Source organism: Equus quagga, chromosome 9 (assembly GCF_021613505.1).
Source record: "Equus quagga isolate Etosha38 chromosome 9, UCLA_HA_Equagga_1.0, whole genome shotgun sequence".
NCBI lineage: Eukaryota > Metazoa > Chordata > Mammalia > Perissodactyla > Equidae > Equus > Equus quagga.
The window spans coordinates 21,445,765-21,457,913 of record NC_060275.1 but is presented as its reverse complement, the minus strand read 5'-3'; the positions used below and the strand labels follow the sequence as shown (position 1 = coordinate 21,457,913).

General features: G+C 40.2%; 1 protein-coding gene across 6 annotated transcripts in view; it reads right to left on the bottom strand.

The window, feature by feature from the left end:
- CCDC68 (coiled-coil domain containing 68) overlaps positions 1–12,149 on the bottom strand; it is a 63,923-nt gene that overhangs the window by 12,582 nt on the left and 39,192 nt on the right. For all 6 annotated transcript variants that reach the window (XM_046672355.1, XM_046672351.1, XM_046672349.1 and 3 more), the window contains 3 exons: positions 8,564–8,646; positions 1,709–1,814; positions 295–378 (listed from right to left, as the gene is read on the bottom strand). In XM_046672355.1, coding sequence (XP_046528311.1) covers positions 295–378; positions 1,709–1,814; positions 8,564–8,646 — 273 coding nt within the window. The remainder of the gene's footprint in view (positions 1–294; positions 379–1,708; positions 1,815–8,563; positions 8,647–12,149) is intronic.

Sequence of the window (12,149 nt, the reverse complement as noted above, 5' to 3'; positions counted from 1 at the left end):
ATTAAAAGTACCTCCTCCTCAAAATTATAATTTCTTATGCATAGAAGATACAGACTCACAAAAAGACACATATATACACATAAGCTCACGCATGTACACTCACACATAGACACTCAGACACAGACACACGCACCCATTCACTTAGAGATACTCAAACTTAGTGTCACACTGGCACAACATCACACACAAGCACACACACACACAGGACACATTCATACACAGGCTCCCAGATACACTGAACACACACACACACGCACACTCCGCACTGAAATACACAACAGATTCCCTCCTTACCTGGGCTTCAAGTATGTTAACTTTTTCTTTCAGATTTTCAATTCTTTCATCTTGTTCCTTTAAATTATTTTTTAATTCTTCCATCTAAGAATTAGGAAACACAATTGGAGAAATCTTGTCAAACAACAGGGAATAGTTACTCAAGCCAGAAATTGTACAGGTTTCTGTGGTCAAACGATGTTCATCAAATAAAAATATTAAATCCCAAAGCATCAGCAGACTCAGCAGGCTTCAGAAAATAGCCGGGCAAATTGGCACCCGGGGACGAGAGCACGCAGATGGTGCTGTTAAACATTTTAATCTTTGGAAAACCTGTTTAAACCAAATTCAGCAGGAGTGCATCCTGTGAAAAGCAGCACTGGTCTTCCTCCTATGTCTCAGCCACACAGTGTTTTCATCCCGTAGGCTCAGAGGCCAGTGGATATGATGCAAAGCCATTGCCTGGCCTGGGGAAGCTCTCCGAGGCATAGATCTGGTCAACCAGTGGCACAATGAGGTGAACCCACTTTGCTTCAGAAGAAAAGCATCTGTCCAGAGGCTGGGTGGAACTGAGAAGGTGGGGTAAGGAAGTTCAGAACGGTGCAGGGAGGGAGGAAGCACATGGATTCGAAGGCCAACACCACCATCACCAGCTCTGTCACTGAACTACTGTGGGCCTCAGTTTTCTCATCTGTAAAATGAGAATGTGGGATGCCCCTAAATCCTTCCTGCCTCTCAAGCGCCACAGTTTAATCCCCTGGCCTTTGGTGAGGTCCTAGCCATGCAAGCACAAATGCTACATTTATGTCCGGAAGGTATTTGCGTTATTTGGAAGGACTCCTTTTGGAAACAATTATTAGGTAGTAAAAAAAGTGAACAAAGGTCTGATTTGAGGTCTAAAGCACATCCAAAAAACCAGATCAATACATATCCGGAAGTAACAAACTGTATGAGTATACCACCCACCATCCATCTGGCTGCCGCCACAATGACCTCTTCTCCCTCACCAGCCAGGATGCTCACAGAGAAGGGCCGAGCTACTCCCCTGTCCTAACACACCTCCGAAGTAAATTTACCATTTATGAGATCATTAAAATAGATCATTTCTTCCTTAGGTAAGGGCTGAATCTCCTAATCTACAAAATCTCTGAAAGAACAGAGTACATTACCTGGCTCAGAACACTTTAAAAAATCACTGAAACATCTAAAGAGCAGTTAAACACAATTTCCCAAATATCTTCATTGAGAACATTATAGGTGTTGGCATACAGACAACAGAGGGCACAGGAATCAGAGCCATGTTGCATGGGAATAAAAAGGAAATGTCAGTGGGGAGGAGAATTTCCCGCTTGTAAAATCCAGGCAAGCCACTTGTATTTGGGCTTCTCACCGTAAATACATCATCTACCAGAGAAACACACTTGATTAATCTGACCTCCTGGATGACGCTGCGCAGGTTCTGATGCTGGGCGTGAATCACAAACTGCAGATGAGAGATCTGCTCCTGGAGAAGGGAAATCTCCATCTGAAGATCCTGGCAACTAGAAACGCAAAGGCAAAAAGAGAGAGAGAGATTTGCTAATGCATTAAACAGCTATGTTTTACAGCTGTGCTGCCAGGCTCTCCTCACACACTATACTGTTACTGGGCATTATGTGGATAAGACACCCAGGACCCCATATGCCACACAATACACCACGAAGCAGCCTCTGATTAGCTCACATAGGAACTTGAATGAGAATATCAATTCATGTCAAAGCACAAAGCTCCATTCTGGCCACTTGTGACTCCCCTCCCTCCAGCAGGTAGTTGAGTCAAGTTGTATTAAGCCAGGTAAAGCACTTACATCTCTAATCTGTCTTGCCTATGAGAACCCACAGACCTAGCACCCATCAGAATGCACAGATAATTACAAGGGGATAGCAGATTTAGAACAGGGGGCGAGGAATGGAGATTTACATATATACCAGAAACCAATTTCCAACGATAGAGGGTTAGTATACATTGTGGATTGCCTGGGTTTTCGTTTATTTGTTTTGCTTTTTTTGGCTTCCTATTTTTGGTAATTCTACTGCCTATAAGTAGGGCGAGGAAAAAAATGAGGAAATCAGATCCAGCTAATATTTTGAGTCCATATTAACCATTGTGCAAAAAGATGGGTGAGGTTTGAATTTAGATTATTCATCCTTTCCCAAGGCTCCATTTAGGTAACTGGAATGGATTATATAGCTTTGGACTATTTCTCTTCTTGCCAATATTATTAGAATTATGAAGTAACAGGCATTGTGGCAAGACCAAGAAACTTGAGTGCACTGTGACTTTGAAGTCACAATCTTTCTAAGCCTCAGTATGACGGATATAATAATTCCTGCCTTTTCTATATCACAAGATTATACTGTAGTCTTAAGGAGGTAAAGTCAATGTACTTTTGGAAAATAAGCTTTTTAGCAAGTAACACATTAATATTATTTTAGCTTATTAAGGTTTTACAATTAGTAGCCAACATCCAGCGCAATCACAATTCTGATTTTTACAGGCTCTATAAATATTGCAAAAGTCATGGAAATTCATGTGACACTACAGAACACATTCTCATTAGAAAGAATAAAAAAAGTCTTCATTTTGTTTCACATTATGTACTAAAACATTGCTTCTCAAACCTAATGTGCGTTGGAGGATCTTGTTAAATCATCAGGGATCTTGTTAAAATGCACATTCTGATCCAGCAGCCTGGGGTAGGGCTTAAGATTCTGCATTTCCAACATCCTCCAGGTGTTGCCAATGACTCTCCTGGTCCACAGACCAGGCATTGTGTGCTTTGAGCAGCACTAAACCACTAACTTTGTCTCAGTAACTTTTAGTTCATAATATAGTCTCCCAAAGCCGCATAATTTGCAGGCAGCTTGCAATATTTAAGACAGTCTTTTAATTTTTCTTCTCTTTTGGCTCTGCATGCAAGGGCTTTAAAAAGAGTTTGTTTTACTGTACAAAAAAATATTTTCCATAAAACTATAGAAATGCACAAGTAAAAATAATGTATAATGATAGGCAATACTATTTATTTATCCTATGGAATTAAATAATTTATACTATAAAAATCCTGTATAATTACACAAGATATGTCAGAGATATATGTAAAATGTAGTTCATTATTGTTCATAGCATAAAAAGTGGAAACAAACTAAATGTTCAATAGAAGACTGATAAATTATGCTATATCCACACCACTTTTATTTTACAGACACATATATATCACAGAGCTATACCAATAGACTTGATTTATATCAACAATGATTCTGCAGAATATTATAAAGAGAATGGTCTTTTCAACAAATGGTACTGAGGCAAGTGGATGTTCATTTGAAAAAAAAGAAAAAGAAAATTGATCCTAGCCTCACCTCATAATAAAAATAAATTCCCTGTAGATAGTGAATAAAACTGGGGACCCAAAAGACTTTCAGAAGATAATATAGAAGAGCATCTTCGTGAATTTGGAATAAAGTTTTTTTAAAAATAGAACTTAAAACACTATTAACCACAAAAGGGAAAGACTGATAAGTTGACTAGACAAAAACTAAAAACTTCTGGTCATCAAATAAGAGTGAATAGTTTAGCCTCGGAATATTGGTAACACAAATGACTAACAAAGGCATTGTATCCAGATTATATAAAGAACATCCGAAAATTAATAGGACAGGTATCCTAGTAGGAAAATTGGAAAGTGACTTGAAGAGGTCCTTCACAAAAAAGACGAGTTGAGGACATCAGGATCAGAACAGCACAGAAGGCAAGCAGAAATCTGGCCCCCAGCTGGTGTGAAGATTCAAAATTGCTCGGTGAGAAGGGAAAAGGGAGAAAAGAAAAAGGTGGAAAGAGCAGCCAGACTCAAGACTTTCCTGGCAAATAATGAGAAAGAACTCAGGATGTTTTGCGTAGGCAGGCTGGCTTTGAATATTCATGAAATGTTCACAAATTCATAAAAAATTTTTAAATAAAATAATTCATAAAAATGTTAATGGTGAGTATTCAAAATGGTCTGGTTGTGCCCTAGGATGACCCAGAACTCTGGGACCAAAGGGAAAAAAGGTGGCTTTAGAAGGACGTACTCAAAATACGAAACTTGGAAAATTTCTCCATGTATTCCATGAGAGTATTACCACAAGAGTCACTACAGATAAATAAAAATCCGAAATAGGTCTCAAGATGGAAGAAAAGCATTTCTAGAAGCACTCTTGAGAACACAGGGCCTTCAGACTTATTTGCATTAAAACACTAGAACAGAGACTAAAGGAAGTTGCAGAAAATCTCTCTTAGGATTGTTCAATAAATATGAAACCTAGTCATCCATTGACATCTTTAAATGTGGGAACACATTTCAATAAGCTGCCATCTGAGCTCCCTTTAATCTCTGTTATTTATTTTTCAGTTAAAGCGCTCAGTCTTCACACACAGGCACTAAAGCAAAGCAGCAGGAAGGAAACATAACAAAGGGGAGGGTCAGGGAGGGAGGACAAGCCCTTCCCACAAATGTCTGTATCTAGGACGCGTGCTCTGCCTCCCAATGCTCAACAGAAATGTAAAGCAAATGTTGAAATCAAAATAGAACCAAAAAATTTCTGCTTCCAGGAAGATGCAGAAGATGAGTTTTTCCCCATTCTTCCCCAATACAACCAAAAACCTGGACATTATATAGAAACAAACACTAGAAGACTCTGATAAGTGGAGAGAACAATCAGACTAGCTTGGGACCTTGGGATCCAGGAAACAACACAATGGTGAGTGAGTTCCCAGGGTTTTCTTTCTGCCTCATATATCCCAGGCTTGGAGCTGAGAGAGTATGCAGTCTAGAAATGCCAGTGGGAACAGACAAAAAAGCCCCAACCAAAAGAGAGAAAAAATTGGCCCTTCCCTTTGAAGGAAGGGAAGTGAGGATCCTCTCTCATTTCACCACTGAGGCCGAGTGACCAGAATACCATTTCTGGTACTCTTCCTGTTAGATTCCTTAGCATTCAAGAAAGGAATTCAATTCTATCCTTAACTTGCAGAAATGTGAAAACGAATGGCTTTGCTTTAACTAGGAACATGGGGTAACCGCAGCGTGTGTACCGGGCAAGAAGCACACTCTCAGTCTCTCTGCGGGCCTCTCTCTGCCAAAGGCGTGGTCAAAGGAATCTGAGCTGGACCCTGCTGCAGTGCCCTGTGCTCCTCAGTGTTAGAATGGCTTTGAACAAATTGTTCTCTGGCATCATGCTCTCTATTTTTAAAGGATTTTTTGAGGTACAATTTCTGTGTTTCCCCAAAGGATAACTCTAAAACGGGCCTGTGTATTTATCTGTGATGTCACAGGGCAGATGGACAAATTGAGAAACTGCCTTCTCCTCACAGACACACATTTTCTACCTCTTCCCAGAAGTGAAGGGTCTCCAGAAGTCTCCAGAATGAGAGAAAGGAGATCAAATCTCCTCTATAGCAGAACGAGCACAGGCTTTGCTCTGAGAGTACTAGAGCCAAAACTCCGAGCTCCACAACTTCTGAGAGGCCGTGTAATCACTTAACCCGTCAGAAGCTCAGTTCCCTCCCTGAAAAGCCGATGGAAGGATTAAATTAAAGAAGGTATCTGGGGTCACCCTCTAAACAGCAGAGTTCTATACATGCGTCAGTTGGTAGTGATGGTAGTAGAAATACGGAGTCAACTTTATTTTTAATGAGATGCTTCTGCCAAATCTTTTAACTCTTGTTAAAAGTAATTGTGAGGTTCGGCTTAATACATTATAATGATATATACATAACCATACACAAGAAAAAACTGTCGTTTTCTTTTGAATTATAATTGTTTATAAGTTATCATCCTCAGAGATGCTTTTTTACACCAGAAATGCCACATTAGAACATATTGAATCTTTTTACCAAAATGACAGAATGAAGCTCACTGCAATTCAAGAAAGTTGTGGCACTTGTCAAAACCGCCATCCATGCCTGAGGGCAATTTAGTGAGCCATAGCCCCCTGCTTAGGGAAGCAGCTATTCTTTGCGTGAGGGAAGGCCACCACAGGACTGGGAGTGAGTGCCTGCCAAAGGACCACTGGTTGGATGACAATGTAGGGATTGGTCAACGTGCTCAATCTGTCCAATATAGGAAGTCATATTAGGCCAATCAGACCCCTTCCTCTGGAATTGGAAAGGAAAATAGAGAGAATATGAACCAGCTGGTGAAAAATGGCAGGAAAATTTAATGAATCATACAGGAAGGATAAAAAACAAGAGAACAGTGAAACTTCACCAAACTCATGACTGAATGGGAGCAACAAAATAATCTGGTCCCTAAAACCACATTAGGTGCTAAAGCGTGGCCCTCCTCTCTTCCCATGAGACGCATCTTCTTTATGGCTATATTGACCCAATCTTAACCTAACAGAAATCCTCTTATTTATGGTAGCTTAACCAAATCTCTATTGCTTTAACCAAAAACGTCTGACTCTTACTGATTTCATTTTCTTGTCACTTAGCAAAATGAATACCCCTACTCACAGCTTAAAGTAATGAGTAAGATAAATATTTGTAATACCTACAATCTACAAAAACGGCATGAGCCTAAATGTTCAAATACTTTTCTGGAACACAAAACATCCATTTCCCTCGAAATATTTTTAAAACTAAAAGCTTTTTGAGAATTCCTGATAACAACTGCTCATATATAACAGAACTGAAAGAATACATCAGTTTGGCTTTTAAAATGGTTACATTTTTAGCTCAAAGACTGATAAAAACCCTATTATCAATAAAAAATCATTTTTTAAAGAAAAAAATCAAACAGATTGTCTGGACTCTTAATGGAAGGCACATTGTACCAGCCAGTAGTTCTACTGCGTAGAAAAGCCCTCTTTAAGAAAAAAAAAATAAGGTAAGCCAAAGATTTACTTAAAGTTACGAGTATATGTAAGTAATTCCAAAGAACTATAGATGTTTCCCACAGTACATCCTTCATTCTCCATGGAGACGCACAGTGCTACGAAACTCTCTTGGAAGTCTGCCTTCTTGGGCTATATCTTGTTCAGGGAGAAGAATATGGGGAAATTAATATTAGTGGTATCCTAGTGTGTTTCAAATATGAATGTGCACTTGCCAGGGACAACCCAGTTCTGGATTTTGGCATATGTGGTACATAGTTAATGTCAAGTCAAATAAATGTATTCCTCCTAGATGATGGAAGAGTCCGGGGGTGGGTTTCTTAAACAATACTCCAGTGGGACACTGGAATGACAAGCTGGCCTCCTTTTACCTTAACTCCAAGTTTTGGTTGCTATTTTTGAATACTCCCTGTCGATGCACGGATATGAGCCAGACAGAAGGCAAAGCATATGAGAGATGAGAAGAGAAAGATAGATAACAGGGAAAGAAAAGGAAACAGAGAAAGATAATCAAAAGACCAAGAGAGAGGGATATTTGAGCAAATATCATTAAATAAATGAGAACAACAATTTGTACATCTGACGCTCAGGATAGCGCCTGATATCTTAAGGATCAATAGCTCTAAATGGATGAACTAAGATCTTTAAATAGATTTGACTTCGAATGTTATATCGAAATATATGACTGTGACAGGCTTAGAATTAAAAGAACAGAAAGAAGAAGAGAAGAAAGGAAAGGAAAGGAAAAGAAATATTTCAGGAAATTTCACATGATAGGAGGTATTATATGGCCCTCCAGAGAATTTTTCTAACAGCAGCTGAGTAGCACAGCAGTTGTATGATATCCTCAAACCCACCCCAGCCCCAGCATACTAGGGACTGCGACTGCTTGTGAATTATCAGCATTTGTAAATAAGTCCAAAGAACTAAGGATGTTTTTCACAGCGTCTCCTTCATTCTCTCCACGCTTGGGGAACACCACAAAACTATCCTACAATTCCACTCGTGGGCCAGCCAATGTAATGCCAGCTGTAGCAGAGACCTATTAACAAAATCAGAAGCATCAGAGGGAAGGAAGACCTCAGTAGCATCCTCTTTAGCACCAAGGGTAAACAGGGAGGGGACAGGCTCATTCACTCTTCAGAAGGATTAACCCTTCCACCAGTCTCCCTGGACCCCCAGGGAACTCTGTCCCTCCCTCATTCCCCAGTGGGTGAGGAAGGCGAGGCACATGGCTGTTAATGCTTTAAAATCTCCCTCTCTCCAGCACGTTCAGTCTTGCTGTTTCCCCGGGGAGTGGTAGCCTTCTGTCCACTGGCCAGGGGACCGTGGCGAGGACAGGTATCAGGAAGAGCTTTTACTTAGGCAGTAGATCTGCAAACCTTTTAGCATATGCAGTGTTGGATTTGAGTTGCAGCAGCTTGTTTTCCAAAGACAGTTTTTTTTCTAGCAGTGTTCTCTTTTCCTAGGAGAAAATAAGATACAATTTTTGCTTATTTCACTCTCACTTTCTCTCTGTGTATGTAAGTGTGTTTGGTAAAGCATTCTTGCAAACTGTTCACAAAAGATGCTTCTTGTAATACTAGAAATAAGCCTTGAGCTAAAGCTAATGTCATATGGAGCTGTTACAACCCACCCCAGTGAGCCTGGTCAGGCATTCTCCTGCGTGGTTTCTGAGCAGCTCAACGGCAGGTCAGGACTAGTTGTCTTCACTCCCCTCACTTGCCTGGAGAGCTTTTGCTCCTCTCCAGCCCACTGCTGAAATTCACCCTGCTCAGTAAAACTTCTCCTGCCTTTGTCCATCCCACCCCAGATGCCAATTACCTGCCCTTCTCTCTCTAGGCATTGGCTCTCCCACCATGACACCTGCTTCTCCTCCGTTACACTGAGTTTGTAGCCAAGGACACTACTGTGCTTATCTTGATACTCCTACCTGCTCACGTGGTATCTGTCAGAAAGTAGAAAAGTAGTAAATGTATTTTTAGTGAAGGATCAAGGCCACAAATTACAAAGTCACTTCCCAATTAGGATATAAGAGAAATTTTGACATTGGGAAAGAACATCTAAAGAAATGCCTTAATGTCATCATTAAACCAAACTCTTTCCATCCAAAAGGAAAATAGACAAATCCATGAAAAACCAAGCTGGGATGATCGTTTTCTTTTTTATATTTGATGGTAAAAAGATGTTTTGACACCATTTACAACGCCGTTTAAAATCATTCCCGGGGCCAGCCCAGTGGCGCAGCGGTTAAGTGCACACATTCCGCTTCTCAGTGGCCCGGGGTTTGCCAGTTTGGATCCCGGGTACGGACATGGCACCGCTTGGCACGCCATGCTGTGCTAGGCGTCCCACACATAAAGTAGAGGAAGATGGGCACGGATGTTAGCTCAGGGCCAGGCTTCCTCAGCAAAAAAGAGGAGGACTGGCAGCAGATGTTAGCTCAGGGCTAATGTTACTCAAAATAAAATAAAATAATTCCTGGCGCCGTATTTATATGGGTGAAACAACGCAGTGCTGTAGAGCGAAAATGTCAGAAAGTCTTTGGACATGGACACACCTGGTTTTGAAACTTTGTAATTTTTGCCAAGGTTTTAACCTCTCTGGGCTTTATCATTGTTAAGAAAAATAAACCAAAACTTGGAAATCAAACTAATATATAGATTGATTTTATTGTCATATTGGGTCATTGTTTAATAACCTGACCCAAAGATTCTTTAATTCTCCTGTAGAATTTCCCTGTGTTTATTATTTATTATTTGATTAGAGCCCTGAGTCTGTGAAGTTGCACGTTAATTTGTAGATTTCTGCCTGGTAGAAAAGATAATCCCAAAGGCTATGGTTTAGTTGCCTTAAAGAATATTAACCAGCTTTGTATCTCGCCTAGTAATCCTATTCTACATTCCTTTTTCAAAATGCCTATAAATAGCCAGTTCCTCAAAATATTTTATTTAAACCAGCTTTACCACCTTACTGGTTCCTTCATTAATTAATGAGCTAAATAAAACATCAGACATGTATTCATTCTATACTCGTTTGAGTAATGTTTTTGACTTCTTGAACATCCCTAAAATGGGGATAATTACTACCTATATTGAAATGTTGGGATGATTGGAGAGAATATACGTGGAAGGCCTACATGCTTCTCTGGCACATATTAAGACTTCAATATATAATAATTTGAAGGTGCCAAACACCTCATATCTTATGTGTTCTGTTATTTTTAAAATTTATACTAACTTTCTCAACTCTTTCCTCTAGCATTCTTGTCCCCTATAGAAATCGTCCCAGGGCTGCGTATAGCCCTAGCAGTGTTCAAATATTTCTGAGGGATCACAGATAAGCCCTGCAAGCTTATTACGATACTTTGATCATCAAAGAAACACATCGCTGATAATACATTTTGAATTTGTAGGGACAAAAATGGTGTTTAACATTCTTCCTAATAGACTTACTGTCAGTTAATGGAGCTTCATAACCAGAATTCAAGCAGACCAGATGACTGGACGAGTAAATGTTTTGCCTTGGCTAAGGCTCCAGGATCTAGCTTGGTCTCTTAATGCTTCCTCTCTGACAACACAGGAAATCACCCTATACTGGCTAGGGCTTCTTAGGGACAGTGTCTTTCAAAAGGGAAAGGAGTACACAGCACCACCCAGTGGGCAATCCACTTTTCCCCAAACCGCACCTCTGGGGAGCTCAAGAGTTCCCTCACTCTATTGATCAAGGTGGAGTGGACAGCAATTTAAACCATTGCCATATGTTAACATCTAAATGATTTAGAAACCAAGGATATCATTTTCATTCGTCATCAGAGACGAGAAGGGCATAATGGAAAGGACTGAGAACTGGTAACTGGAAGACTGCAGAATAGTTCCTTGTCTGCGTTGTCCTCATTTATAAAATGACGATGAGGAACTAGGTGGTCTCAGAAGTGCCTTTGAGTTCTAAAACTCTAATAGAGCTAAATCAATGACACTGGAAAGAGATATGATGCAACAGAATTGCACTGTTAGCAAAAGGAACATATGCCATATTAAAACGCTCTTATTGGGTCTTTTTGCTGGCTTATCACCGTGTTTATGGAATTCATTCTCGCTGCATTCCTGATTAAAGTGGGACAGATGGTAAAGGTTTTAAGTAATGTGTTCATTACTAGACCTCATCCCACTAATGGCTATTTACTGGAGCAGTGGCTTGTTCAAGTGAGTAGAAAATGAATCCTTCTCCGGGGGCACCCGCTAGCAGGGCAGTATTTATCAACCTTTGCTGTGGATGTTCATTTTTAATTTCCATTTCCTTTTTGAACTCATATCTTTTTCCTATTAATACAAAAGTCTCAGTACTCCCTTCCTTCACTCTGATACACGCTCTCTGCCTGAGAAACCCTTCATCGCAGCCTGTATTCTCAGTATTTCCTTAAACCAAGAAGATGTTGTCAAGCTTTGCTTCTTATACTTTTATTTTTTTACTTGGTTGTTTTACAAATATATCTTTAAAATAAATATGTTTTTAAGAAAAGTCTCTTGCATATTGTCCTTCCACTCCATCCTCACCAACCCTCACCTGCCAGACATTCCAGTAGGCTCCACTCTAGGAAGTTACTGAACTAGAGTATTCTTGAAGGTTACTGTATGGCCTGGCTAAACCATGGGCATCCTGTCCACTCACTCTGTCCTAGCTCCTAGAGACAGCCCACCATTATAGGTCAATATTCAGAAAATTGCTAAGCCATCACTTCTCAAAAATGTCTGCCAGTGTCTGAGCCACTTAACCTCTTTTAGGGATACATTTCCCTACCTTCAGTAGGGGTGTCAGCCTCTCTAAGGACCCTTACAAGAAGGAAGTGGGGGAGATCTGGGAAGTTCCTTAAGTCCTACACAACCCAGATATACTCCATTGCAATCTCCACAAAAAGACTATACCTGGTCCATCCACAAATAGATATCATGGCTCCAGCTCTGCCTG